The 27,771-nt window shown below is 39.7% G+C and overlaps 2 protein-coding genes across 2 annotated transcripts in view; both read right to left on the bottom strand.

Annotated features, from left to right (window-relative positions):
- The window catches only part of LOC140235460 (uncharacterized), a 24,111-nt gene extending 1,913 nt beyond the window's left edge, over positions 1–22,198 (bottom strand). Inside the window, exons 1-18 of the mRNA XM_072315487.1 lie at positions 22,121–22,198; positions 19,011–19,192; positions 18,485–18,655; positions 17,960–18,044; positions 17,012–17,122; positions 16,418–16,612; positions 15,833–16,039; positions 13,636–13,806; positions 12,872–13,032; positions 8,812–12,043; positions 8,320–8,476; positions 7,333–7,484; positions 6,958–7,045; positions 5,915–6,371; positions 5,255–5,330; positions 4,237–4,314; positions 836–925; positions 1–236 (exon numbers count right to left, since the gene is read on the bottom strand). The exon at positions 1–236 is cut by the window's left edge and continues 1,913 nt beyond it. Of these exons, the coding sequence (XP_072171588.1) occupies positions 165–236; positions 836–925; positions 4,237–4,314; positions 5,255–5,330; positions 5,915–6,371; positions 6,958–7,045; positions 7,333–7,484; positions 8,320–8,476; positions 8,812–12,043; positions 12,872–13,032; positions 13,636–13,806; positions 15,833–16,039; positions 16,418–16,612; positions 17,012–17,122; positions 17,960–18,044; positions 18,485–18,655; positions 19,011–19,153 (5,646 nt within the window). The 5' untranslated portion in view covers positions 19,154–19,192; positions 22,121–22,198 and the 3' untranslated portion in view covers positions 1–164. The remainder of the gene's footprint in view (positions 237–835; positions 926–4,236; positions 4,315–5,254; positions 5,331–5,914; positions 6,372–6,957; positions 7,046–7,332; positions 7,485–8,319; positions 8,477–8,811; positions 12,044–12,871; positions 13,033–13,635; positions 13,807–15,832; positions 16,040–16,417; positions 16,613–17,011; positions 17,123–17,959; positions 18,045–18,484; positions 18,656–19,010; positions 19,193–22,120) is intronic.
- Positions 22,199–26,586: 4,388 nt separating this feature from the next.
- LOC140235461 (galanin receptor 2b-like) lies at positions 26,587–27,318 on the bottom strand. The gene has a single exon (XM_072315488.1). The coding sequence runs from the start codon at positions 27,316–27,318 to the stop codon at positions 26,587–26,589; it is 732 nt and encodes a 243-aa protein (XP_072171589.1).
- Between the last annotated feature and the right edge of the window lie 453 nt (positions 27,319–27,771).

Genomic DNA, 27,771 nt, shown 5'->3' on the forward strand with positions numbered 1-27,771 from the left:
TCCAGGGTATAACAAAAACATGTATCTCTATTTCATTATATTTCTACTTCTTTAGAGTGCAAATTCATTAAGAATCCTCAGGAGGATCTCACAAATGCAAATGGCTTCCATCGCTAGGAGAATGAACTGAAGATCTGGGTGTCGTATCGTTCGATTTCATGCTTTCATCTCTTTGGCTTGCTGGTCTTTTGCTTCCTCTGCCTGCTGGGGCCTTCTTTGTGTCGAAAAGTGATGCACTGTAAAGAGACAATGTAAAAAAAAAAAAATTACAACAAATAAAAAAAGACACCGAAAACTCTTTGGCACTGAGAATACACCAACATATGATCTCTCTGTGACATGGAATCACTTTCATCCATAAGTAAATGAGAGAAGGCTTCTGTGGCAGTGTGCGTATGTGTGTATGTGAATGTGTATGTGTGTGTTACGTTTGTGTGTGATAACCTCTGTGAATCTTCAGTCTACTGTTCCCTATGCAAGAAGCCACACCTTATCCAGTGTGCATTCTTTCTGCAAAGTAGTGTACTGTTTGTATATCTTTCCATGGACAAAATACCAAGAATCCAGTTAATTTTTATTTACGCCATTCAAAATTCTGTCACATTTTTTTTTTTTTCAATGAACGAAATTAATGACTAAATCTGTGATCCAGTCATATATGTTCAGCTTGCCTTTAAGTCAACACAACATAATCCTTGTAGTAGTCATCTTATCTGAACACTACACTTGCTGATTGGAAGTCATGTCAAAAAAGGAAATAAATTATGCCACCAAAAGTTTGCAAACACGCATCATGAGCTCAGAATGAGAACTCTCGTAACAGAATGTGCCATACCTGACTATCAAGGAAATCCATGAGCTTGACTCTCGAGCATGGAATCTTGGCTTCCTTCAGTTCCTTGTACAATTCCTCCAAATTCAGAACCTTACAGAATAAACAGATAAAGTCAAATAACTATCATACAGTCATAGGCATTTGGTGCATTCTCTTATTTTCCGCATACAGTCAACTTCGGATACCTCGACGTCGGATAAGCCGAATATCACTTACCTGGGGGGCAAAATGAAAGTCCCGATTGTTCCTATGGAGTTTCCGTGTATTAAAATTCGCGTAGCTCGAAGAAATAACTCGAAGTTCGGTTACCTCGAAGTGAAATCTACTGTCCCGATCTTAATTAACTTATTGTTTTTCCCAGCATGTAGCTCGAATCGAATTGCAACATCACTCAGCATCTCCGATTAAGCGCGCGTGGACAGCGAAGAAGACGTCACAAATCTTTTCACACTCGACTGTAAATATTCCCGACCAGAACAATCGCGCGCCCAAAGAAATACCCGGTTCTCAGCTGACAAGAAAAATCCCCAACACCTACCTACATACGTACACGGTATGCACATAGCACCCTTGCCAATGGAGTGCTTACGATAGCACTACGCTCTGCCCATCTTCTTCTTTTCTTTAACCACTGTGTTTTAATTCTTGATCATGATAGTCATACCGCGCGCGTAGATTTCTAAACCGTCGTGGCGCACCTGCGTAGGTGTTGGGTGTTGACAGTCTTTGGCATTAATCACGGTCCACTGTCCAAACATCGATCTCCTGCGTAGTGCCCTTTTTTAAACTTTTTTTTTTGCCTTTCACGAAGTATGTTTCATTTATTCTTCCCCGAGAACGCAAGCACTGATTTCTTTTTTTTTTTTCCAGCAATGCGATTATGAAAATATTGTGGAATATGATGTGGAAGTATAGGCCGAGCATAATAAAGAATAGAATATACAGGGCTCCACACTAACTTTTATCGGGGCACCAGTATCACTGATTTTTATTTTTTGGTGGTCGAATTTACTCGAAATTAAAATTAGAAAATCCAATCATCTTATTTTGTGTTTTAAGATTTAGCAAATAGGCGTATAGATCATTATAAAAGTTGATGCCTAAAAATTTAGGAGGTCAAAACTTACGTTTGAAATGAAAAAGTGGGACCATTTGCCAACATCTGTTAGCATCCGACATTTGTTTTAGCATTGTAAAGAACCGAAAGTTACCGTTATTGATTTCTTATTGTAAAAGCAATCATCCAACATTTATTAGTCTGTTAGCATCTTACGGAGCCAAGTATTACCGTTAATCATTTTTAAATGTAAAAGCAAACAACTGACATTCATTTTAGCATCTTACGGAGCTGAATGCTATCCTTATCCATTTCCAATCGTGAAAGCAAACATCCGCTATTTGTTTCAGCATCTAACTGAGCGGATTAATACCGTTAATCATTTCCAAATGTAAAAGCAACAATCTGTCATTTATTTTTGCATCGTACGAAGCAGAATTACCGTTATTCATTTCAAACATACAACATTTATTTTATCATCGTACGGAGCCGAATTTTACTGCTGTCCACTTCCGAAAGTTAAATGAATCATTCTGACAATATTATTTTATCATCGTACGGAGCCAAATGTTACTGTTTTTCATTTTTGAACGTCGAAGCTGACATCAGACGTTTATTTTACCATCAAACGTAGCTGAATATTACCGTTATTCATTTCGAAATGTAATAGCAAATATCCAATACTTTTTTTAGTATCATATGGGGCAGAATATTACTGCTATTCACTTTCAAACATGCCAAACGTAAAAGCAATATGTATTTTAGCATCTTCCGGAGCTGAATGTTATTGCCATTTACTTTCGATCGTAAAAGCAAACATCCAGCATTTATTTTATCATCGTAAGGAGTTGAATGTTATTGTTACTTATTTCCGAACGTCAAAGCAAACATCAAACATTAATTTTACCATTGAACGCAGCTGAATGTTACTGTTATTCATTTCGAGATTTCAAAGCACACATCAGACAGCTATTTTAGCATCGTATGGAGCAGAATGTTACTGGATCTTCCGAACATAAAAGCGATCATCTGACATTTATTTCAGCATCTTCCGAAGCCGAATGTTATTGTTATTTCCTTTCGAAAGTATAAGGAAACATCCGACACTTATCTAACCATCGTACGGAGTTGAATATTGATTTTCATTTCCGAACGTCAAAGCAAATATTCGACATTTATTTCAGCGTCTTCCGGAGCCAAATGTTGTCCTTAATCATTTCCGAACGCAAAATAAAATATCTGACATTAGTTTTAGCACCATACGGAGCTGAGTCTTATCGTTTTTCATTTCCAAAAGTATGAGCAAACATCCGACATTTATTTTAGTATCTTACGGAGCCGATTGTTACCGCTGTTAATTTTCAAAAGTAAAGGCAAACATCCGACTTTTTTGGTGGCGCGATAGGGCCACCAAAATCTTCATTTCTGACATTTTGATTTCAATTCCGATTTTCATTCAATTCATTCACATAAAAGTCGATTCAATTCTAATTGACAAGCATGCAAACAATCGGTAGGCACTATAACAGATACCATGTTGAACATCGATAAACGTCGGATAAGTCGAAGAAAATTCGACGTACGTACGCGTACCTCGAAGTTCGCGTACCTCGAATTTCACGTACCTCGAACCATTTTCTTCAGTCCCGACGAATTCGAGGTATCCGAAGTTGACTGTATATGCATTCTCATATATGAACATCTTAAAAAACGAAAATCTACTTTAAAAATATTCCATTTTGACCCTAAGTTCCCAGAAGCTCATCTTGGCTGGTTTTGATTTGGTGGATTCACAAAAGTTTGAGAATGACAAGCAGCCATTCGGTATCTTTCTGAATAAAGGCAGTACATGCAAACATTACATACTAATATTGCTTGCTCCACTGCTACATTCTAACCCATGGGAGTCCAGTAGCAAGTGTTGTGTATCAAGAATGAAAACAACTGTGGTGCATAACTGAGTGTTGTACATGTATGGCCATTGATAAATGCCAGTTAACACCTAGTTAAACATGTGACTATCTAATCTTAGGTTTTGACGTTAAATCCAGCTGTCAGGGAGTTGCTCAGCTTTTCATCTGAATGCAATTTCTGCCATCAGATGCAGACATATAGCTGTCTTCTAGGAAAATATGAAATCACATCTTGCTGGTACACAATGAGATATGGACCAGGAACACTCAGGGGCTAAGATTATTTGGAGGTCAGGCTCCCCTGTGGGACTCGTGAGAGAACAGATTTTGTTTTCCACCTCAAATCTTCAATCTTTGCTAAGGTTTATATCAATGCACAGTTAAAATACAACAACTATTGTTTATTTCCACAAATTTGAACTATCACTCACCTGGTATGAGAGGATTTTGTGATGCAAGGCCTTGTTGCCCCTGATGTAAGTAGATACTTCTGTGACCATATCTCTTACCTGAGGATCAAAAAGGCATTTTACACATACACAAGAAGAATCACATTCACAAACTAAGGTAATGCAAAGTTTACAAAATTTTGTCTGGTGTTTCTTCAAATTTTATATATTATAATAAAAATGGGTGAGCATACAATCATGGCTGGGGTATTCTAAGGACAATAATTATTCATCATGATTGTGATATAGAAATCACATACAATTAATCAAGGGGAAACGGATGTATGTGGTTTACAGTCTTTAAATCACTTGAATTCTATGCTAAATTGTAACTAACCACGTGTTAATTTCACTGAAATGAATAATCATCACTTGTCTAAAAACTACAGTGTTAAGCAAATAACCTCATGGATAAGAAAAAGTGCAGTAAAGATGATGAATAAATACAAAGAGTACAAGAAGAGAACTGTGGTATATTGGATGAGGATCTGAATTGTCAATACCTGGTATTCGAACAGCAGGTTCCGAGTTAAAAACCCTGCTTCTGTCTTAACCATTATGTCCCACTTCACTCAGGCAGCTCAGGTATACATCATAATTTCATGTGCTTCATACTTTACTCCAGGAGTTCAGCTGAATAATCAGCTTGCTAGACCCAGCCACTGATCTCTATAGGGAAGTTTCTGGATACCTCATTGGCCATTTTTGCTGTACAAACGATTGAAGCCGCTGGACTGCCATGTTACCACTCACACTCTATGGGGACATACACTTATTTTCCAGCAGAGACTGTCATCAAGATCACATGAAGTCATGAGCTCTGTAGGCAAATATATGGGCAACGTGTGTGGTAAGATGGCGGCACAGCAGCTTCAAAGCGATTGGTCATTGAGATATCCAGATACTTCCTGTAGAGATCAGTGGACCAAACACAAAGGACTCCATTTGATGGATGATCTACTGGAGGGGAAAACCAATGAGGATGTTAAATCATTCTGACCTGTTGGGATGCAAAGATGACATCATCCTCCTCGCCGTCTTCATGGCAAATGCTCTCTCCAAAATCACTCCTGTTACTGTAGTGTTCAATAGCGAAAAAAAAAGGAAAATAATTCACATCAATATCAAGAGGGCATTATCAAGAATCACTAGTCTTGTTCACCTTTTGTCCTGCCAGTTATCTATTCAACCAATTTGAACACAGACATACAAACTTCCATGCAAATCAATTGTTTTCTAACATGTCCCTCAACTTGGCACAAATGAAGCTGTTTGGAGGTCCTTGGGTGATGACAAAATCAATTAATTCTCTGATATTCTTGTGCTTTATACTTTCTCAACAATTTCCAAACTTAACTAAATATTGATGAAAAAAAGTGATGACACATTGGAACCCAAAGACACAGCATACTATCAACTGAACGCTGCTAAACACACCATTATGCTTCAAAAGATCACTCCTTGCACATCCTATGGCAATTCATCAATCACTGCTCATTAATACAATATCTTCAGTCATGACAAGTAAATCACAGACAAACGCTTATTAGGATCTGAATGCACAGGGGATGTCTCTCTTAAAAACAAAAAAAACAAAACAAAACAAAACAACACACTAAGCCTTCACATGATGTGGAATCCCGCTGCCATCACCACTTGCCTGTCATAGCTCGATTCAGTACTAGTCTGGCTACAGGAGAGTGCATCTGACCCTCTTACTTCCGGTGGTCCCATCTCGTCGTCCTCCACATCTCTCACGTCACTGCCAGCAGATGATGCCTTCCTGGATGTTGTTTCCTTGGAAACCACAGCATCAGTCCCCTCCAGCCTCCGAGATGCCACATTGCTCCCAATTCTTGCTCTCTTGACGGGAGTGTCACCTTTTCCTTGCTCACCGGATGTTTTCCTTTTCCTCGGCTTGGAGACTTTCCCGTTCTTTGACGTCTTCCCTCTGCCAGACTCTTTACTTGTGGATGCCCCATCCGTTGCGGTCAAGTTGATCTCAGAAGCAGCTTGCTTTGGCTTCTTCTTGCGTCCCACTTTTCCTGTTTGTGATTTGGTCTTTGGCGGGTCAGGTTCAGACTGGATCTCTTCATCTGACATGTCCTCTGGTTTGACTGGGAAGCAAAAATAAAACCCATCATTTCGTAATGGGCCATGCAATTGACTTTGTGTACATATATTCTCTTTTTCAACAGACAATGTACCGGTACAGAAGAATTTATCTTTCTTTTTTCTTTAACCTGAAATCCACTAGGTTAAACCACAAGAATAAAGAGAACTGTCATTACCTTCTTATCATGCAAACACACAATTAGTAGTATAAGATATTTTGAGCCATGAGATAATCAGTAGTGTTTTTTTCTCCCCTAACACAAACAAACAAACAAACAAACAAACAAAAAACCTATAGATATTTCAATGCTCTCATTTTTGTCAGATTTCCATAACAATTATTTACCCATTACCACTTACTTAGGCTTTAAACAACCTTTTTGAGGAATTCATTTGCTTGTATGAAATAGTTATTGACATTCACATGTATTCATACAACATAAGCAGGTTACAAAAATGAATAAAAACAAGTTTATTGTTATTTGTCCACTTGCATTTCCAAGGGGATGAACACGCTGCAATTCGTAACACATTATTTGCCAAAAAACAGTCATTTTAATTTCACATACACCTGTCTTCATTACTCACCTTGGTGAAGATAGGAGAATATTTGAGAGAGGAGCAACCTAGCCTTTTTCTTGCCAAGTGGCTTAACTCCATATTTCCTCAGCTCTTTCTGTGCAATAAAGAATGTATGAATAGAATATGCATGAAAATTAATATTTAAGCAGTATCTGTGGTTATAGCATCTGTCAGATATCAATCTGTACACAATTTTTCATTGGCCAAGGTGAACATCAGAATGCTGTGAGAACAATGAACAGATATCTGAGTTACACCTATTGCATACATGGATATCTTTTCCAGGGCCCCTGAAAATATGTTTTGAGCTACAATTATTGATCTTTACACAAGTGAGTCTAAACATGAAGCAGAAGTGATCTGCAAGGGCTTAAGTCTGACCTTCAAGGCTGGAGTGAGCATGGAGTTGTAGTCAGGCATGGGTGTGATGGGTGCTGGTGAGTAGTATTCATCTCCCATGGAACCCCCTCCAAGGAGCCTGGGTGTCCCCATGGGACCCCTTCCAAGGAGCCTGGGTGTCTTGGGTGTGGCACCTGCAAATCACCAGAAAACAAAACAAAACAAAAATAATAATAAAACGACCTAAACAAAACAAAGAAACACACAAAATGTTAAGTGAGCGCTAACTGGCATAAACCAATCGCCTGTTAACATCAGTAGTATGCATTAGATTTTCAATGTTACACAAACCTATTAATTGAATAGTCTTAAATGTATTATTGTTTTAATCCCAAAAGGGCTAAGGGAGGGTAGAGGGCTCAAGGACCCTCCCTTCCTGAATTTCTCTCGCTATATCATAATTGCTACAGCTTTCACATTCCTCTTTGATGACTTCTGTCTTTGATGTTTCCCACAAGTATTGATGCCACATTAGTGGGGGTCAGACACATAGCATCAGGTATCAGGCTACAAGAACTGAGCAGCATCCCTTCAAATATGAATGGTATGCATTTACCTGTGTTGCTCAATTATATCAATACCACTCCCTGAATCTGTTGAGAGGATATTTTTCGGTTGGTGAAACAAAATATCGTAATGACTAATCAGCCATTCAAATGATCAAATGGGACCTTGGGTGCCCCCTGCCCAAATATAATGCATAATCTCAATCTTTGACTGTCTCTTTAATAAATTGCTTCGATGCATTGATTTTGGTGAATGTCTTACACACATAAAACCACTGGTATATTATGAGTGTGATTCCAGGCCCAACAAACTCCTACCTGTGTGAATTTTCTTATTCAGTGGCACTTTTACACATTCAATGTAATAATTCAAAGTGGAGATGCATTATGTTCTTTTTTTTCGATCATGAGCAAAAGAAATTACATATTTTGAAACAATCACAGGAAAGAAGGAGCAACAAACCTTCGTCAAAAGACCAGTTGGGGGAGGTGAGCTCCTGGAGAAGGTATGGGTCCAAAAGCTCAGCTGGTCCTTGACTCAACATATCTTCTTCTCCATCCCGCTGCTCCTCATGAGGCTGTGAAGCTCTCCTTGAGGTGAGGTTAGGTCCTGGAGGCATCTGTGATCACAGGAATCAAATTCAAAGCTAATTATAAGTGCCCTTTACAATACCCATACCAAAATGGCTACTGTTCAGTAACTCTGGTCCCACCCTCTATGCAAATCATAATGGCCAGTCAAGATTTTTTTTGTATGTCTACAGTCTCTGTCTGTAACGCCGAATCCAATCCAACATAATAATAAGCATGGAAAAGGTTTACATTTCCCAAAGATATCTTGTTCCTAATGCATTTGATTCAATGACATTAGATTTTGAATACAGAAATTAAATGTGCTGCAGCGAAGTTTGTGTCTATTAATAAGACAGGCTTAAAATCAGACACAAAATCTCACCGAGACATTTTCATCATCAGCTCCATCGGCATGTGGTGTGGCAGGGTCACCGTGGCGACCAGTGTTATATTCCTCCTCCTCCTCCTCCTCCTCTGTAAGATCTATACTGCAGTCAGCAGGATTTCCGATGTTCATCACAGCTGGAGCTAACCGATCACCTGCCACTCTGCTACCAGTGTTGATGTCCTCGATTTTCCTCCTCTCACGGCCAGTTGAATCTTCCACGGGCATCTCCTTCAATGATTCTTCCAATCCTCCAGAGCAGTCACTCTTCCTCTTTCCCTGTTCAGTTCCTGACAAACTGCTATCAGTTCCCAATGTGCAGCTCTCCCCTTGCTGAATTTCATTCTGGACATCATCTGGTAAGGCGTTATTCCCAACAGCATCAAAATCACCGTACACATCAAATTCATCAAAAGTGCCGCCCTCTTCCACATCAAAGGCAAATCTCTCCTCCATGTGCTCCTCATTAGCATCAGGGGACAAGACCGTTAATGAATTGCCTTCTGGAGTGGGTGATGTGGTTGTCATGGGTATCAAGGGCGACGCCTGGAAGGCCTGAGGGAGGGGTGATGATGCCTGACTTCCAGGTGAATCCAAGTTTAATATGTCATCTCTTGAGTTAGTAACGTCTGTCACATCATGGGAATCACTGCTTCCACCCGAGTTGGTATTCTCAATCACTTCCACAGGCTTGCCACTGCGCCTTTGAGTGTTCCTCTTCACATTCGATGCCGACAGAGAAGAACTAGAGTCCACTCTCTCTGCAGAGGGTGACTGTACCGGTGAGGAAGACTGCAAGAAACTGACATCTGGTTCCCGTTTCTCACAATCCTCCTCAACAAGTGTCCCCTTTGGTCCACCACCGTACCTCTCTCTTTGCTCAGGTTCTTGTGGAATTTGTAGCCTGTCCTTGCTGTGGCTAAATGCTTGAGCTTGTGACAGCTGAGATGCTCTGGCAAAACTGCCGAACGTGGGCGAGGGCGTTGGCGATGGAGAGAAGATGTCATCTGACGTATTCCCAAGGAAAGATACATTCTCTGTTTCATGGACTGACATGGGTGAACCGTCAACCGCAATCACCTCAGACTGCTTTCTGTTGCGGGATGAAGTGTCGATCTCTTGAGCGGAGGTGTCTTCTGTGGACAGCTTGGACCCATGGCCTCTGTCATCCACCTGATTTGAGAACCCACCATTGCTTGCTAGAGCACCAACAATGTCATCTTCGGTCTTAGCACAGTTCTGCTCCTCAGTGAACTTAATCTTGTAAAGGACTAATCTTGGGGAAAATGATGAATCTAGGCACATGGATCTACAATCCATACTATTATGTTCATTTTCTAATGATTTTTCATCAGTACTTTCATTGTCTCCCTCACAATGACCCTGTCGCAATGACAGTTTCTCTTTCATCATCTCAGGTGACAGACTGCGAACCAATAATGGCTTCCCCCTTGTTGGTGTTACAGTCTCAGCTGCATCTCTTCCACTATTCTCTTCCTCATTCTCATCAAGAGAGAGATCAGTGACATCTTCACTGGTATCTTCACTCACCCTCTTTCTCTTCTTCAACTTCTTCTTCATATGTTTGCCCTCATCACGAAGACGTTCCTCGGTTTTTAAGCGAGGAGAATTCCCGCAGGACTGGTCGGAGTCACATGTCAACAGCACCACTTCATCATCCTCACCCTGTGAGGTTCTCTCATGGTAGGATGCCTCATCATCAGACTCCATGAGCTTGGGTGACCCCGGCTGATAGCACCTGACGTCATTGTCGTTAGCAGCATCGATATCTAAACTTTCAGGTAAACTTGCAGTGAAAGAGTTTGGGATGTCATTTTGAGTTGAAAGCAAGAGGGTTTCCTCTATTGAAGTTTCCAAGTGGCTTTTGGCTGTGTGGCTGCCTGTTCGTCTCTCACGCAATTCTGTCCCTCCACCACATGGAACAGTTTCTGCTGGTTTCAAATTTTCATTGTTGTGTAATCTATCATGATTGGAGAAAGACAGATTTCTTCTTGAAGAAGGTTTGCTCATATTCTTGTTGCTCCTAAAACCAAACTTTGGTGAGTCCTGGGCATCTATGCTCTGGTCTGTTGAAGTTGCAACACTTGAAACTTTATTGTCACATGCAGTATTGTCAGTTTTCCTTTTGAAGTGAAAACGCGTTTGAGGAGAGTTGTCCTGGGCATCTATGCTCTGGTCTGTTGAAATTGCAACACTTGAAACTTTATTGCCACATGCAGTACTGTAAGTTTTCCTTTTAAAGTGAAAACGCGTTTGAGGAGAGCTGTCCTGGGCATCTATGCTCTGGTCTGTTGAAGTTGCAACACTTGAAACTTTATTGTCACATGCAGTATTGTTAGTTTTCCTTTTAAAGTGAAAATGCATTTGAGGAGAGCTGTCCTCAGCAATGTCCATTGGTTCATCTGATGTCTCCAACCTCCCTTGGTCATCAATCAATTCACGCTCAACACCCATATCTCCATGGCAACCAGTATCATCTCTAGAAAGAGATTTTCTGTCTCGATTTTCTTGTTTATCAAGTTTCTTGTCTCTGATGACAGTACTATTGTCATCCTCGTTTCTTACTCTGGGTCTTTGAGGTGTTCTGTTTGACACTGACCTAGAGGCATTCTTCTCACTAATGAGAGTCTCTCTTCCCTCTTGATCCATATCTGCACTATAACCATCACCATTTGTTCTGCTTGACGCATCTCTTTGGCTCCCCACAGAGTCAATAACCATCTCCTCATCCTGGTTATTTTCATCATCTTCTGAACCACACATGCCCTTGGTGTCACCAGATTCCACTTCAATGACATCTTCACTCTCACTGCACAAACGAATCTCGCTGGCAAGATTGGCACTTTGTTCATTGCCACAGGGTGACTTGTTCTGAAGAAGTTGGATGGTTGATTGTGAAGCTGTGCTACTATCATTGTGGTCGTGTTGCGACCTCTGCATCAACGCCATTTCATAGATGTCAACGAGCTCTTCATCATCAAAGCAATTATGGCAACTATCGCTGTCAGATGTTCCATCCCCATCGCTACTCCCATCCCTCTCCTTCACCTCGCCCTGCTCGTCCTCCCAGAGACTGTCAATGAGCTGGTTCAGGTCTTTGTCCACTATGTCCAGTTCACTGCGCTGACTGTCCTTCCGAGATGTCTTCGACTCGGTCACTCCCTGCAGGAATGGCTCACAGTGTGCGGCTAGGTCAGGCAAGTCATACCTACAAAGGAGCAGGGTATTCATCAAGAAATCATGTCAAAAGGGCATTTCTTTTCTCTAATGATCCATGGACACACATGGAATCAAATAAAATCTAACTAATCTTCACAAGTGATACTGTATAAGCTGTTATTTTCGCGTACAGATATTTTCGCGAATTAGAAGGTGACAGACATTTTCAAGAGATGTTGATTTCGCGAATTGACACCAATGCTATCTTGCATGTATTGTTACTCTAGTGTATGGCGACATTTTCGTGTGTTGTTAAATTTGCGATCCACCTGTGATTCGTGAAATTCGCAAAAATTAAACCCTCGAAAAAATAACTACTTATACAGTATACTACTTCAAGAAATCTAATTTGAACCCACACCCATAGCACAAAGTAGGTCTACACCCTGCAAGCAAACAAGATGGCAAAATTTTGACATGTGTCTATCAATGACTAAATTGTGGAAGCAAGTCATAATATCTACGTTCAGTCAATAGCAGTCTATGCAGAAATCATTTCAAAACAAAATGCTGCTGAACAGTACATTACAAGTTTGTCTTTTCAAGTATGCTCATGTAGTATTTTGTACCAGTTTTTATTACACAATAGTACTGACTTTCTTCCATTTTAGTATTTGGCCTTATTTCCATTCAAGTCTACACAGTAATTTGAAGCCATTGAGAATCAAAATTGATGTATTCCTGTAGTCATTAAAGTGCTTCCTGCATATATCAAACAAAATCAAAACAAAACTGAAAGTTGCAATGAAAACATCTCGACGGAAAAATTTCATGAATTTGAAAAATCAAGTTGGTCCTTTTTTGTTAGCACAGTTACCTTTTAGCAAAAGCCTCAATTTCAATGGCTGTTCTCTCATTGATGTTGATTTGAGCAGAGTACAGGTATGCTAAGATGCTCTCCATTGCCTCATAAGAAATGTTGCGGACTGTGATGACCGGAGTGTTGTCATCATACCTGCCAGAGGTCTCAGCCAATTCCTGTGCATTGCAGATCACAAGTCATTAATGGCACAAATTATTCTTCATCATCTATTACACTTTTCATGGTCTGACAAACGAGTGCAGTGCAATCATTTTATGTCTATTCATTCATGTAATAAAAGCTCTAGTCTGAAGACAGCTTATTTCCTTACCCACTCCAGGTAACACTTTGTACAAATTATCAAATGATTTTAATCTTTGTGCACCCTTTTCATTATCCATACACACACATTTGTATTACATCATCATCACAACTACCACTACCACCACCATCATCACCATCATCATCAATGTCATGATCAGTACAGTCAAAATGTTTCCCTTTTCCTTATCACTTCTACTACCCTCTTCCTTCATGTCACTGTGTCCCTTGTTTTATTCTATATCCTTTTCTGAGACACACTTTGACAATATATCCTACCATAACACAATTCCCCCTGAGCCTGCTACATAATAGAACTCTCTATCTACTGGTTAAGGACAACTTCGTGGAGAGCTTTATAACTATGCCAAAAACATTTGGCCAACGATGCAAATATTCTTCAAACATGAGATACCAACCGACTTCTACACCATCACAACTGCCCTTGGTCTTCTTACCGAGGCAAGAGGGGAGCATCGAAGCTGGATCATGAAAGTATGGGCATGCAGCCTAGTCCCATCGTCGATCTCAATCAGGACATCGCTCAGCGTGGAGGTGTTGACGATGGAGGAGAGGTCCTCCAGGAGATGAAGCTGGTCCTCCGTTGGCCCATCCATGGGACTCACACTCTGGGAAGAAAAAAAAACATGAATATCACAAAATGTCATTTTGTGTTACCTATTCCACCTGCATAAGAGGTATATGATAACAAGGCAAGTGCCATAATGTGTCTCGCCCATTCGCGTACAAGAAATTGTACACGAATGGGATATAACAGATTTTAAAAAAAGAGATATAACAGATAAAAAAGATATAAAAGGGTAAAAATTTATGGCAAAAAAGAAACGTGCCATAAAAACTGAACATTGGGCCCTCAAAGTTCGTTGACCCTTGCCTGTGACCTTTGACCTTGTGGTAACCATCCACTCCCCAAAGGACATCTACCATCCAAGTTTGGTCACAAATGGACCAATGGATCAAAAGTTATGACCTATAATAGAAACGCGCCATAAAAACTTAACATTGGGCTCTAAAAGTTTGTTGACCAATGCTTGTCACCATTGACCTTGTGGTGATCATCCACTCCCCAAGGGACATCTACCATCTACGTTTAGTCACAAATGGAGTTATGGATCAAAAGTTATGACCCATAATACAAATGCGCCATAAAAACTTAACATTGGGCTCTAAAAGTTCGCTGACCCCTGCTTGAGACCTTTGACCTTGTGGTGATCATCCACTCTCCAAGGGACATCTACCATCCAAGTTTAGTCACAAATGGAGTTATGGATCAAAAGTTATGACCAATAATAGAAACGCACCACAAAAACTTAACATTGGGCCCTAAAAGTTTGTTGAACCCTGCTTGTGACCTTTGACCTTGTGGTGATCATCCATTCCCCAAGGGACATCTACCATCCAAGTTTAGTCACAAATGGAGTTATGGATCAAAAGTTATGACCCATAATAGAAACGCGCCATAAAAACTTAACATTGGGCTCTAAAAGTTCGTTGACCTCTGCCTGTGAGCTTTGACGGTGAGGTGACCTTCATATATGGTAAAATGTGAAACTTTGTATGACCCCTCTTCCCTCGAAGTTTGATTGCAATTGAAGCCCAGAGTAAAGAGTTATTGAAGTTTTTGTAGTGTTACGGACAGGCGACGGACGGATGGACAGACGGACGACGGACGGACAAATGCCGCAGGTGATGAATATTAGTCTCCCCACACCTCCGGTGGGCTTGACAAAAATGGATGGTATGAAGACAACAACTGAAGAAATACTGAGCTTCTTTGCTGTTGTGTACCTTTAAATACAAATGTATCAAAACCACTGAATGTAACTATCTGGCCCTGAACTGTCTTTTAAGAGTAATATGTAGCAATATCAGTTTCCCTCTTGTTGTGGTGACAGATTATTGTTGTGATGACATAATTAAACCCATCAGTTCCAGGGAGAATTTTGTTATACAAGTTATCTTTGGTCAGCATTAAATTGGCAAATATGACCTTTATGGTATACCTTACACTGGAGAAAGATTATACAGTAGGAATCCGTTTGATTCATTAAAATCTACATTAAATCAAGCGGAAATTGACAAAGCTCTAGCCATTGAAGGGATAGACAATTTTAAGAGAAAACTAGGAATTTCACTAAGTCTTGCCAATTCAAGAATCAGCTGTAGATTTAGTATGTAAGAGGATATAGGAAATTCTGCAACCAAAGTACAGTGTACTCCTGTTATAACAAACATAGTTATAATGAAATTCTAGTTATAATGAAACAAGAATTCAGGCCGCAACATTATCTGCTCTATGTTCTTCATTGTTTATATGTTTGGTTTTAACAAAATTTCAATATAACTAATAAAAACTGCAGGTCCCAAGGACTTCATTATAATGGGAGTCCACTGTAAACTGTTACAAATAAACAGCAAAGGGCTTGAATGAGGGATAATTTTTTTTTTCACTCTATATTAACAGATACAGCACAAAGCACAATAAATAAATAAACAAACAAATAAATACATGAATACATAATTGATAAATAAATAAATGAATTTAAAAATTAAAAATAAAATAAACAAACAAATAAATCAATAAATATTTCTTGGAATTTGTTGTACTGACAGAGACTAAAGATGGGTACTCACCCTAGCATCTTCCTCCTCTAGAGGGATAAAGCCACTTGCTATGGTCCTGTTCGACTCATCCTGGCAACTTGTCTCTCCTTCCTCCAACCCATCCTTCTCCTCCTCCTCCGCCCCCTCCTCTGCCAAGTCTGCCAGACACTGGATGGTCCTCCCTAATGCCTGGGTGTGGTCTAGGAGGGCATCTTCTATGCCATCCTGGCTCTGGTCCTGGTGTGTGGCAGAGGGAAGCATTTCTGACATGATTGCCTTTTTTTAAGTTAGTATGTTTAATGGGTCACATACTGCAATACAACATTGGTATTCCTTTTTCTGCCCAAAGCTGGTGCAAATAATTAAACAATCATGAATTCCTTTGCATTGGTTGGCTTTTCTTCACACACTGCATTTCCATAACTTAATACAAAACCTCCCACAACTACCACATTGATCATTCCTTAATGAGTTCTTCACTTGTTTTCTTAAAATGTCCTGAAAAAAATAAAAAACATAAGACCAACTGAAGTAGATATGAATTAGTATGATCAATACTAAGTATGGCAACAGCTATGAGACCCAATTTTCCCTGAATACTTTCAGATCACATACCAGGGAACTCTGGCTTGGTCTCTGGACAGCTTTCCGTGGGGTCTTCCTTGGGGATTTCTCTGGACTGCGGTGTATTTTCCGTTCTTGAGGTGTGATGGTAGACTCCAGTTGCTTTACATAGAAGGCGCGCTCACTATTTGACGCCTCTCCTGTAACATCCCCTGTAGCTTGCCACAGTCTGAGACCTGCTTGAATCTCTCAGAAGCAAATACAAAAGAAATGTTAACTCATATAAGACAGGGATAGCATTATGGAAGAAAAATATTTTGTACCATAGTGCACATGTCATAACACACAATATTGATACATCTCTTACATTTTTTACTCATGCAATTTTTACGAGTTGTAATTTCTAGCTCCGGTGAGCTAAAATATATTTACTGAAGTTTCAATTCTACCAAGAAAACTGGCAAAACATTTATAGCCTTAGTATGACGCTAGTTTGAATGTAAGGGTTATCTTACAAAAACAATATCTTCCCCACTGTTTTACTGAAATGTACTCCTTCAGAGAGAGAGAGAGACAAAAAAAAAAGAAAAAAAAAGAAAGAGATGCTGCTTTTATCTACACAGTCTCGTAACTTAAACTACTTACTGAGATACAGTCTGGGTATGACTCAGAGAGAGGAGCATCATTGGGCTGGGAGCTACCATACTTCAGATTAATGCGGCTGCTCTGCTGAAGATGCTGTGAGTCTTCATCCTCCTGAAATAACATGAAAGCCCTTTGATTTAAAATGCATAGAAATATTCAGGCAACAAGGAAACCTCAGGAAGCAAATATGAATGCCAGATATTATAAATTTGTTTAAACTATTCAGTTTAAAAACTGGTGTATATCCTACTACTGTTTACAACATGCTTCTTACATAGCATAATAATGTCCAACTACTATAACTACCAAACGTTCAGTAAAGACATTCCTAAATTACGAATATTAATGCCCTTTGAAATGAGGCAACATTTGAAGCAGATTTACAAACAGAAAAGTAAAAAACCTTTACCAAATCAGTCAAATGATATCCACTAGCAATAAGGAATTCAAATAGCTTTCAAAGTGTCACACATCATCAAGGACTGTGAGGGTGAAGAAGTTTGAATTGTATATTTTTGTATAATCTTTTCATTTTTTGAGCGCATAGGGACATTATCACTTTGTGTTATGTGCTATATAAGCACTGTCAATCATTATCATTATTATTATTATTATTATTATTATTTTGTGTCCTGTCTCTTCAGACTCATTGTTCTGCTAGTTTGGCCTTATTAAATCTCCTTCAACCAAGATTAATTCTTTTCATTGGAAGAACTTTATTCCTTCCGGCAGTTTCTACAGTTGATTACTTAATATGTTTTTTTCCTTTTGCTTCTATTGTTCTATTCAGGTAAACAAAATAGTACACCCTCCTTTATCACTGTATGATTAATAAAACACATGCAAAGGTAAAATAAAAACAACAACAACAACAACAAAAATGGCAACAACAGTGGAGGCAGTAACAATAACACAATAAGACAACAACAAACCCTCGTCTACACATACCACTGTGTGGATGATAATTGAATTGATGCGCTCTGAGAGAATGTTTTGGCGTTCCTCGTCTTGTCTGGTCAGGAGAACCGGATACCTGAGAAACCAATCCAAACAGACAGGATGAATAGTGTGAATAATGAGAATAGAGCCAGGCACAATGTATACAATGCCGCACACTGGCACTGGTCCGACAGTCCCTGACCAGTAAAAATCACTGTCGGACCAGTAGCTTTTTCAGGAATAAACCAGTAAAACATGGAAAAACTGGGTGCCTACTGGTCTGACATACAGGTCGGACCAATAGAAAAAATGTGTTAGTGTGTAGCCCTGATGTATAGCATGAAGCATGCTCATCACAGGGAAAAATTTGTGGCCGTTGAGGTGTGATGAGTGTTCTACTGAGATAATTGAGACAACAGATTTGACCACACATAAATCTTAAATTCAGGCAGCTAGCTTTCCATGGAGAATTGTTTATGTAGCTGTGATGACCTCCTAAAAATGTGACATGCAAAGTAAATGTATCACACTTACTCTTGTCCTTTTTTCGGTGCCCTGTGTCTCCTCTTTCCCTTGGTCTTTGCATTCTTTCCGGTCTCGTCTGAGTCTAAATCTTGACCCAGCCTCCTGTTCCTTTGCCTGGTCTCCTCTGCCAGTGAAGCCGAGATCGCCATGGCAAGCCGAGTATTGTCATCAAGTTCTTCCCTGTTACAACAAGGCAATGTGATAAAAAGTTAAGGGAGAGGAAGAGAGGAACCACAAGCAACACTGCAGTGATAGACTTGCTGAGGAAGGATTTTTTGGAGTCAAAAGGGGCCCCAGCTTTCAATCCTAGCAGAATCTTTGTCAGAGGCAAAAGGATTTTTTTTTGTCAAAAGTGTAATTTTGTTTCACATGCACAATAACATAAGATGTTAAAATGTCATTAATGGCAAACACATCTTCTTTGATGTATGTAGTCGTGCGCATGAACTGGTCATACAAAAATAAACTTGTATTATACTAGACTTGTTACACTAGTTTTGTGTTAATGAAGGAAGTAATTACATAGTTTCCATACCCAACTTTTTTCTTCCTGGGTCTGCCTTTTTTCTTGGGTTTCTGTTCTTCCTGTTGATTCAACAGGTCGACTGGTGTTTGGTGATGGCTCTTTTCCACCATAGACATGGAAAGCGCCATCGCCAGCTGTGTTTCCTCGTCCATGTTGACACATCACCATAGAACCATTAACCTGAAAATCACCTACAGACAGGAACATAAAACAAGTAATGATGTTAATCAAAACCTCTTTACAGAGATCATCTATAAAGATGGACAAAGTGGTCATTTCAAAGTACAGGTGGCCTTTGCACACAGGTAGGAGCCTACATTGACATGGGAAATGACACATAGTGAAGCAGCTTCAACGGTCTTACAGGACAAGTGGTTTCTAAACCAGGTCTGACTGGAAGTGTTGGTTGCAAATTCAAAATGAAAACACCACAATAATGAATTACCATGTCATAATCACTGGTTTGATCTTAGACTAGTAGAACTGTGAGAACTTGACACGAAGACCATAGACAGGACATATGTCAGTAGATGACACAAATGCTATCTGAACAAGACAGTCTTTATAACAAGGCTACTTTCAAGGAAAATATAACAATGCCATGGTGGTGAGCACTAGGGTACTACAACAGCTCCCTCTTTTTTCCGTAAAGTACAGGCCACCATGTGGTATATCAACATACTAGTGTGGTGTGAGGTGCACACATGTACAGTGTACTTTGCTGTGGTGTATAGTGTTAGCGCCATTTGAAATGTATGCAGCTAAAACTGATCCTGCCCTCTTTCTTAAACATTAGAGCATATATTCTAGGAGAGTTGCACTTGCTGGTCTGGTCAGGCAGAATGTTCCAGTCTTGTAGTATCTAATATAAAACTTGATTTAGCCTTTTAGGAATATACATGTATAAGTATCATATGATATCATATCATATTACATTCTAGTATAAACTAATTAATGATGATAGTGATAATGATAACAATAATTAATACTACCGGTACTACTATACTAATAATAATATATTAGTTTCCCTATGTGCATGTGGAAAATTCTGGGATGGGAAGGGCCTCTGGCTCTGAAAATTCTGAAATTTGGATGTAGATAAGCACGATGAAAACACAGGTAAATATCAACAGCATGAGATTGATCACGGACAATATTTCTTACATCTACACTAGTTTACTCTGACAATCACAAGTTTATTCCTGTGGGATATGGGCAAGGCTGCCTGTACCTGTGGGACAGCTAAAGACAGTGTGGACAAAATATAAAATTACACAGAGACTCCAACTCTCCCGTTTTCGACGGGAGATCTCCCGCCGAAAACCCACTTTTGCAAAATCTCCCGTTCTCCCGTTTGAGATTTAATTTCTCCCGCCCTGGCTCAATGTCTCCCGTTGGAAAGGATTTCTTACTTATTGCTATCGTATATTGCAAAAATAAGCCTTAGATAGCACCAGAGAGCATCTATAACCCTAGGAACTTTGCGCTTCGCACACATAAACTTGGGTCTCCCGTTTGCTAGGGATTTCAGGCGGGAGAATCTCCAGATCAGAAGGTGCTTGGGGTTGGAGTCTCTGATTACATGTTGCGTGGATACTTGGATGTTGACATTTTAATACACTGACCGTCACTGTAATAGTGTAAATTTAAATCACATTGATGGCTATGGCTGCAAAATGCACCGTTCTTTTTGTCAGACTGCCACCCCCACCTCCATTGCTGCTGTTATGTCAGTTTGGCTCACGTTTGGGCTACTAATATTACTTAAGTTAGACTAGACAGTAACAGGCCTCGAAATAGGATTTTGGAGGGGCAAGGCCATTTAGAAGAGGGCACTTTTTCCAAGAGGCCAGGGCACTTAGGTCAGTCAGAAGGGCACCAAGGCCACATTGGAAAGGGCATGTTGGGTGTTTATACGTGATGTGAATGCCCCATAGAGCTGTATGCTATCGACCGTGCTGCTACACTCCAGCAGTGCACACACGCATAAGATCTCTCCGCAGCAGACGACGTTAGGCAGTAGGCCATATGCAATACGATGTAGGTTCTGTAATACAGTACGTTCTCAACGTGTACGTCGCGCTCGCTTTGGAGCACTTCCGGCGCCATTTTGCTTTGAGCATGTGGGCATGAATGCAGAGCGAGAGAGATGGCAATGCTCGCAGCCGTCCGACAGGCCTGGCATTTTTAAGCATGGCTTGCGACCACTTGCTCCGGCCCGCCGCTGCCTAGCTAGTAACTCTATGACCGCTGCATTGCGGAGGCAGTCGGGACAGCAAAAGCCGGTCGGGCGTACATGTACGTAGACTTCTACACGTCGTCTCGTATCTCAAAAAGATACTTTGAGCTTGAATCAGATATTTTGGGACGCGAGTGAACTGAAGGTATGATATTTGAGATCAGGAAAGTTGTTCAAGCTTATTAAAGTGTAGACTTTTAGAAAGGGCATATTAAACATCATAAATAATAACTTTCATTCTAAAAGGGCACCACGGCCACAAGAAAAAGGGCACATTTTTTTTTTGGCCGTAACTTTGTCATGATCAAGGAAGAAAAAGTAATTGCGGCCAACGAGAGGGGCACCGACGGCCATGGCCGTCGGTGGCCTTTGGTTAATTTGAGGCCTGCAGCAACGTTAGACTCTAGATCTAAATTCAAAATAGATATATATTTAAATCTAATTTTTAGCCTTTTTTAGGGTCTAGATCCCTGCCCTATGACCCATTTCGCCTCTATTTCAATAATTTCTTGTCTTGTTTCAGTGTTTGTGCTTCAGGTAGAATGTGGTAGTCTGTATTTCCTACCCTATCCTTCAGTTCATATGGTGATTCCAGCGCAGTCTCTACGTCTAATACTAGATCTAGAAACTACTAGAGGTCTAACATTAGTAATCTATGTCTGCTACCTCCCGCACCGCTAAAAACAACACAAAATTACGTGTGTGGGACCTATAACTATATGACAACACAAAATTACGTGTGTGGGACATATGATTATCTAGTGCCACTGCCCTGCAGTGGTAGTGGTAGTGGTGTTTGTCACATACAGAAAAACTGATCTTTTTATCAATACGCAGATGAACGGTAATGCCGGAAATTGCATACTCAGAAGAATCATACCCGATAGACAAAAGAGCATGAATTTCAGAAGTAATTCATTGACGAGACATCTCACGCCGCCCAGGGCAGGCAGACAGGTTCAGTCAGACGAGATATTGGGGCCCTCAGTAGTAAAAGTGGATGGGGAAATCAACCACTCACACAGATTGGTTGTTGTTGTTGATGTTGTTTTTTTTTTTTTTTTGTTTTAGTTTATAGAGCTCTCGGCAGGGTGGGCAATTTGCTCCAAGACATACGCTTAATTGATTAATTACCGGTATTTAAATTTAACTTTAAAAATCTAAAAAAAAAAAAAAAAAAATGATTGGTGACAGCACATTTCTCTTTTATCTACGAATGCAAACTGTGGTCTCTACAAGCGGTAATCACCTCTTTGATCCTATCATGTCACAACCCCTACCTGGGCCTGCCTGCTGACGCTGCACTGAAGATCCCAGCCGTAAACTAACGATTGATTAAATTATTTAAATTTATATAGTTTATAATGAAGTACCAGCGACGGATGATCCGCCTTTTGCTAATTAACCAGCGGGGGGTTGACCCAATGACAATTCTCGTCAACTCGATTGACAAGGCCCCCCCCCCCCCCACAAAAAAAAGGGGGGGGGAGGGGTCTTTCACCTTTTTCTTTTTTTTTTCTTTTTTTTCTTTTTTTTGCTGCCACTTTTCTCCCCAAATCAGACTATCGACTCACAAGCAAAAACCAAACACAAAAGCATGAACAAAAACAAACAAGCAAAACAAAACAAAAACGCGAGTCATGCGACCCACGAGTTCGTCGTACAGCCCATGATCATGAGCTCGTCATTTAGGGCCTAGGCACTGAGACCCATGAGTCCGACAGTAGGCAAACAAGGCCCACGAGTTCGACAATAGACAAAAAGGTTAATGAGTTTGACACTATAGGCAAACAAGGCTACGAATTCGACAATAAGCAGCAAGAACTTTGGGCCCACGAGTTCGACATTTCGCGTGAGCCTTTTTTGCTTAGTGTCGAACTCGTGGGTCCGCACGTTTAGTTGCGAAGTGTCGGACCGTACGTGGGCCTTGTTTGCCTAGCTTGTGTAGTCTGTTTCTGTGTCTTATTTGCCTAGAGTTGTTTAACAATATAACTAATTTTTGTTTGCAATGGAGTATTGCACAAAATTGTAAGTTAATACAATTTCAACAAAAACAAACCAAAACAAAACAAAAGTTTATTGAGGAACCTACCTGAGAATCACATTTTGTTCTTTCTCTGTGTTCTCCTGCCAACATCTTTATCTAATTTGTAAATTCTCCTTGGCAGCAACAACAGATGCGATTTGATTTTACTTGCCTTCACTTCATAGTATATACAGCACTTCAACTTCCGTAGAAGTCCATGGCCATGAGCTATTATGAGAAATTTCGATAACGTGATTCAAACATCGTCGTTGGTCGGTTTGACGGTTTAAAATCCTTGAAATTTATTTTCACTGATAACAAAAAAATGCTGCTCGAAGAGTCAAATTACCTGTACGTGACAAAGTGAAAAAAAGCAAATTATCTAATTGAAAAATAAAATGATTTTACGACCTACTTTTTGCGAGTGTCTCCAAAGAGTCGAATACAAATTCGCTGACTTTCAAGAACTCCTGAGGTGCAACTGTAATTTTATTATTAGGGAATTTCCATCTGATGGCGGCACGCTCCAATGCGTCAACTGATTACATAAAGTAATACACATGAGAAAATGCAGAATAAAGGGAGGCATCGAAAGTTACTTTTTTTCTTTAAAACATCTTTACATTTTAGCATTTCTGCGTTTATGAAGTTTTTGGTATGGTAGCGGTTGGGTAGGCTACTTTTATAGTATGTTAGTGAGCCTCATATAGGGTTTTGATATGCAGTGTAATATCATTGAAGTGACATCATGTCAATAAAAGCTCCTTTTCCGCCGTGTCAAAGTCTGCTGTAAAAGCGTAATGGGACTCAGTGTTGTGAGTGGTGGGGACGAAAGCCTCTATTCTAGTCCCTCCTTGAGTCTTATATGGCGGTGTGCAACTTGTAGGAAGTAATAACTATTCTATATATAAAGTGAACAAATTTACAAGAGTATAAAGTAGTGAAAAGTAAGGAAGAGTGAGATATTCCAAAATAGTTTCATCTTTCGTATCAATATACCTCTCCTCATTCATAGAACTGAAATGTCTCTTGGATTAATATTCACTATATCGACATACTTTATTCTCAATGTCATGGAATTGTAGCTAGTTTTTTTTTTCTGTCATTTAGACTCTATACAGAATTTAACATCAAGGAAACTCAAGTTGATAAATTTGAAATTTCTTTTACCATCTTTTTTATACCTTCTATAAACTCCCATTTCGCCGAACTCAAAACCATTAAATTATCTATGTGGAAACAAGATTTTTTTTTTTTTTAAATATTGTTTGTGTTCATTGTACCTTTTCATTAAGATAATAAGTAATTGTGATGCGAGATGTGTTTGTATTGTCATTATTACTTTGGTACAATGTATTATGTATAGTCAATGGAAACAAACTATCTGTGTCTGGCACAGACCAAAAGAGATGAATGAATGAATGAATGAATGAATGAATGAATGAATGAATGAATGAATGAATGAATGAATGAATGAATGAATGAATGAATAAGTAAATACATTAATTAATTAATCAATTAATTAATTGATTAATGGGAGAAATCAAGTTTTAGGCTGACTTTGCTCTTTACTTCTCCCTTTAATCAAGAGTTCAGCCTATCATGATCATGCATGGCCTTCGTTACATAGGGTCTACCAAAAACACGTTATGTCTGGATGACATATTTTGCGATGATGAAATCAGTGCAATATTATACAGTGCAATATCATGAATATAACAATAATATACATCTTCTGAAATATTACCTTTGCAAAAATCAATCAAATACTTCAACACAACGATGCAATCTAACATATCTCATCTACAGATATGTATTGTGTATTATACAATTAAAAATATGGTCAGGATCGATCTCTTGCCTGTAATACCAGGGAAGTGGTCTCAAGCCTCCCACCTCCCTGCATATTATGTGTACTCATCATTATGCTTGACGTTTGATTATCTCCACTTTACCAGATACTGTGTGTGCTCTCTATAACTCTTCCTTGTGCGTCTTCTTTTTCTGTTGGTATAGAACTATCGTAAAATATTGTTGTGGGTCAAGACCATAGCAGGAGATTTCTGAATGTTAGATAGTATCTATCTCTCAATCTCTCTTTATTATCATCATTATATATGTTATGTCCAGGATTTGGTGACACTACAGATTATATTTGTCTAAAACTTGTCATGCTCCATGACCGCACAATGATCTATCCTCATTAATCACATTCTACATTTTTAACTCACGTGCAAATCACTCGTGAGAAAGCAAATTATTACAATTAGCTACACCGTGATAATATACGCATCCATAAAACAAAGCACGTGCAGGTCTCACGTTCACGAATATGATTAATGAACCCGATCCCCCCCCCCCCCTCCTCCTCCTCCTCCAAGTCCAGTGTGAATTGTGTTGGTTATCAGTTTTATAACACTGCAAATAATATCAACATAATTTTTCACTGTTGACACAAAGGGCTAAAGATTCATACCCTTTGTCCTTTATTTTTTGATCTTCTTTGACTTCGAATTTTCCATACATTTTTTCTTTTCTGTCGGTTCCTTCCTAGTTTTCTTCTGTTTAGATTACTAAAATATTCTGCAGGACTACCTTTTCCACCACTTCAATTTCCTTGTCAAAACCACTTGTTCTATTTTTTTAACATTATTTGAGAATTGTATCAATAAATGTCGTATTTCATGTACTCTACCATGTCTACATACTTGGAAATTTCACATACATGTATATACATATATATGCATTTTTTTTTTCGAGTTGCTTATTTTACATCGTGAATGTTTCTCACTACATTTTATACGATGTATTGACGTAGTTGCTTCGTTTGTTCCGTAAAATTGCATTTGACTTTCCTTGGTGCTGTCGCAATGTATATTCAAATACGACAATGTACTATATTTTAAAATTTTCAGCTTACTGCACACATCGAAAGTGCGCGTTAATAGGCTACGTATTTACTGAAAACTACACTGTATGTGATCAATTAGACGCACATTATTTGAAGGGTTTGTTTGCAAGAACCGATAAGTCCATGAAGATTTTGAAGTACGATTTCTGTCATAAAATACAAAATGATACCTTTTAAATTATATATAGGTCACTACATATAAAGGTATATTTTTGAAGTTATGGTCAAAAGAAGCAAAAATTTTTCTTATTAGTCTCTTTATTTTACTTGACCTTTAATTGCAAATATCTCCATTTGACAAATATTGACTTATCGGTTTTTGCAAACAAAGTCTTCATTTATTTATTTATTTATTTATTTATTGTATGTGTGCCGGTGTGCGTGTGTAAGTTTCAGCTGACCTATAATCTTAAGGATTTTGAGAGACATGGTAGATAGCTGGTTGCTTGTGCTGTGTGCTTCTCGACTTTCGACTGGAATCAAGCGTATTATCAAAGAGCGCTATGTTTCCTTCTTTGGATGTAGTCTTGAAGATATCCAGAATTGCTGTACGGAACTTTGGATAGCGCGCCGCGTAGATAAACGGGTTGGCGCACGAGTTGATGAAGGCCAAAAACGTGAAAACGTAATAGAGTGGACTGAAAAGGTACGCCGAAAGGTCACCTCTGAGGAAGGTGGTCGTTACAGCGATCTGGTGAGGACCGATACTCAACAGATATACCAGGACTACAATAGCAGTCATCTTCACCACACGGTTGCGCGCAGCGATGTGGCGCATCGGAGCTCCTCCATCCTTGGTTGCCATGGAGATATGTCGGTTTGCTTGGCGGTGGAGAAACACGGCCATGATGATGTGGGTTAGAGTCATGGTAAGTGCAGGGATGCCGATGCGAAGCACGAACAGGTAGTTGGTCACCACATTGCGGTCTTGGCGTGTCTTCGTATCCTTGCACCCCTCGTCCGACACTTCGTAGGTGATGGTAAACAGACTCGATGGCACTGCGCACATCCAGACAGCCGTGATGTAGATGATCACCCGTCGACGAGTGACCCACTGGCTGAATCGCAGCGGGAAGATCACGGCCAGGAATCGCTCAACAGACATACCAGTAAGGGTGTAGGCCGAGGCGTGGAGGGACATCCACATCAGAAAGCGAGAAAAGATCACCTTGCAGTATATGGCTCCTCCCAAAGTGTCTGGGACTCCCTTCGCCACCGGAAGTGGTAAAATGAACACTGATGTTAGAAAATCTGCCAGCCCAAGTGCTCCTATGAAGATATCCGTGGTGTGGTGTGTAGCACCTCGTTTGAATAGGGCTAGTAAAACCAGCAGATTGCCAAAGATTCCCAGCACGGAGCATATCAGCTGTAGGACTGTCGACCAGGACCAAATAAAGTGCCACACCCAACCAGATCCCTTTATGACGCGCACTGTCGTCACAATGAATAACGTCGCATTTTCTACTGTTTCCACTGTCCAATGTGTGTTTACACTGATAGATGATAGTGTAAACAAGATCAGTCCATCCGTTTCATTAACTTGTTCACTCATCATCGTAGTTAATGTTTATTTGTTGTTGCTGTGTTTTTCCAA

This window comes from Diadema setosum, chromosome 11, assembly GCF_964275005.1.
Source record: "Diadema setosum chromosome 11, eeDiaSeto1, whole genome shotgun sequence".
Classification (NCBI taxonomy): Eukaryota; Metazoa; Echinodermata; class Echinoidea; order Diadematoida; family Diadematidae; genus Diadema; species Diadema setosum.

Excerpts from the sequence above, each read along its gene's own strand:
- LOC140235461 (XM_072315488.1), bottom strand. The coding sequence starts at position 27,318 with ATGTCCCTCCACGCCTCGGCCTACACCCTTACTGGTATGTCTGTTGAG.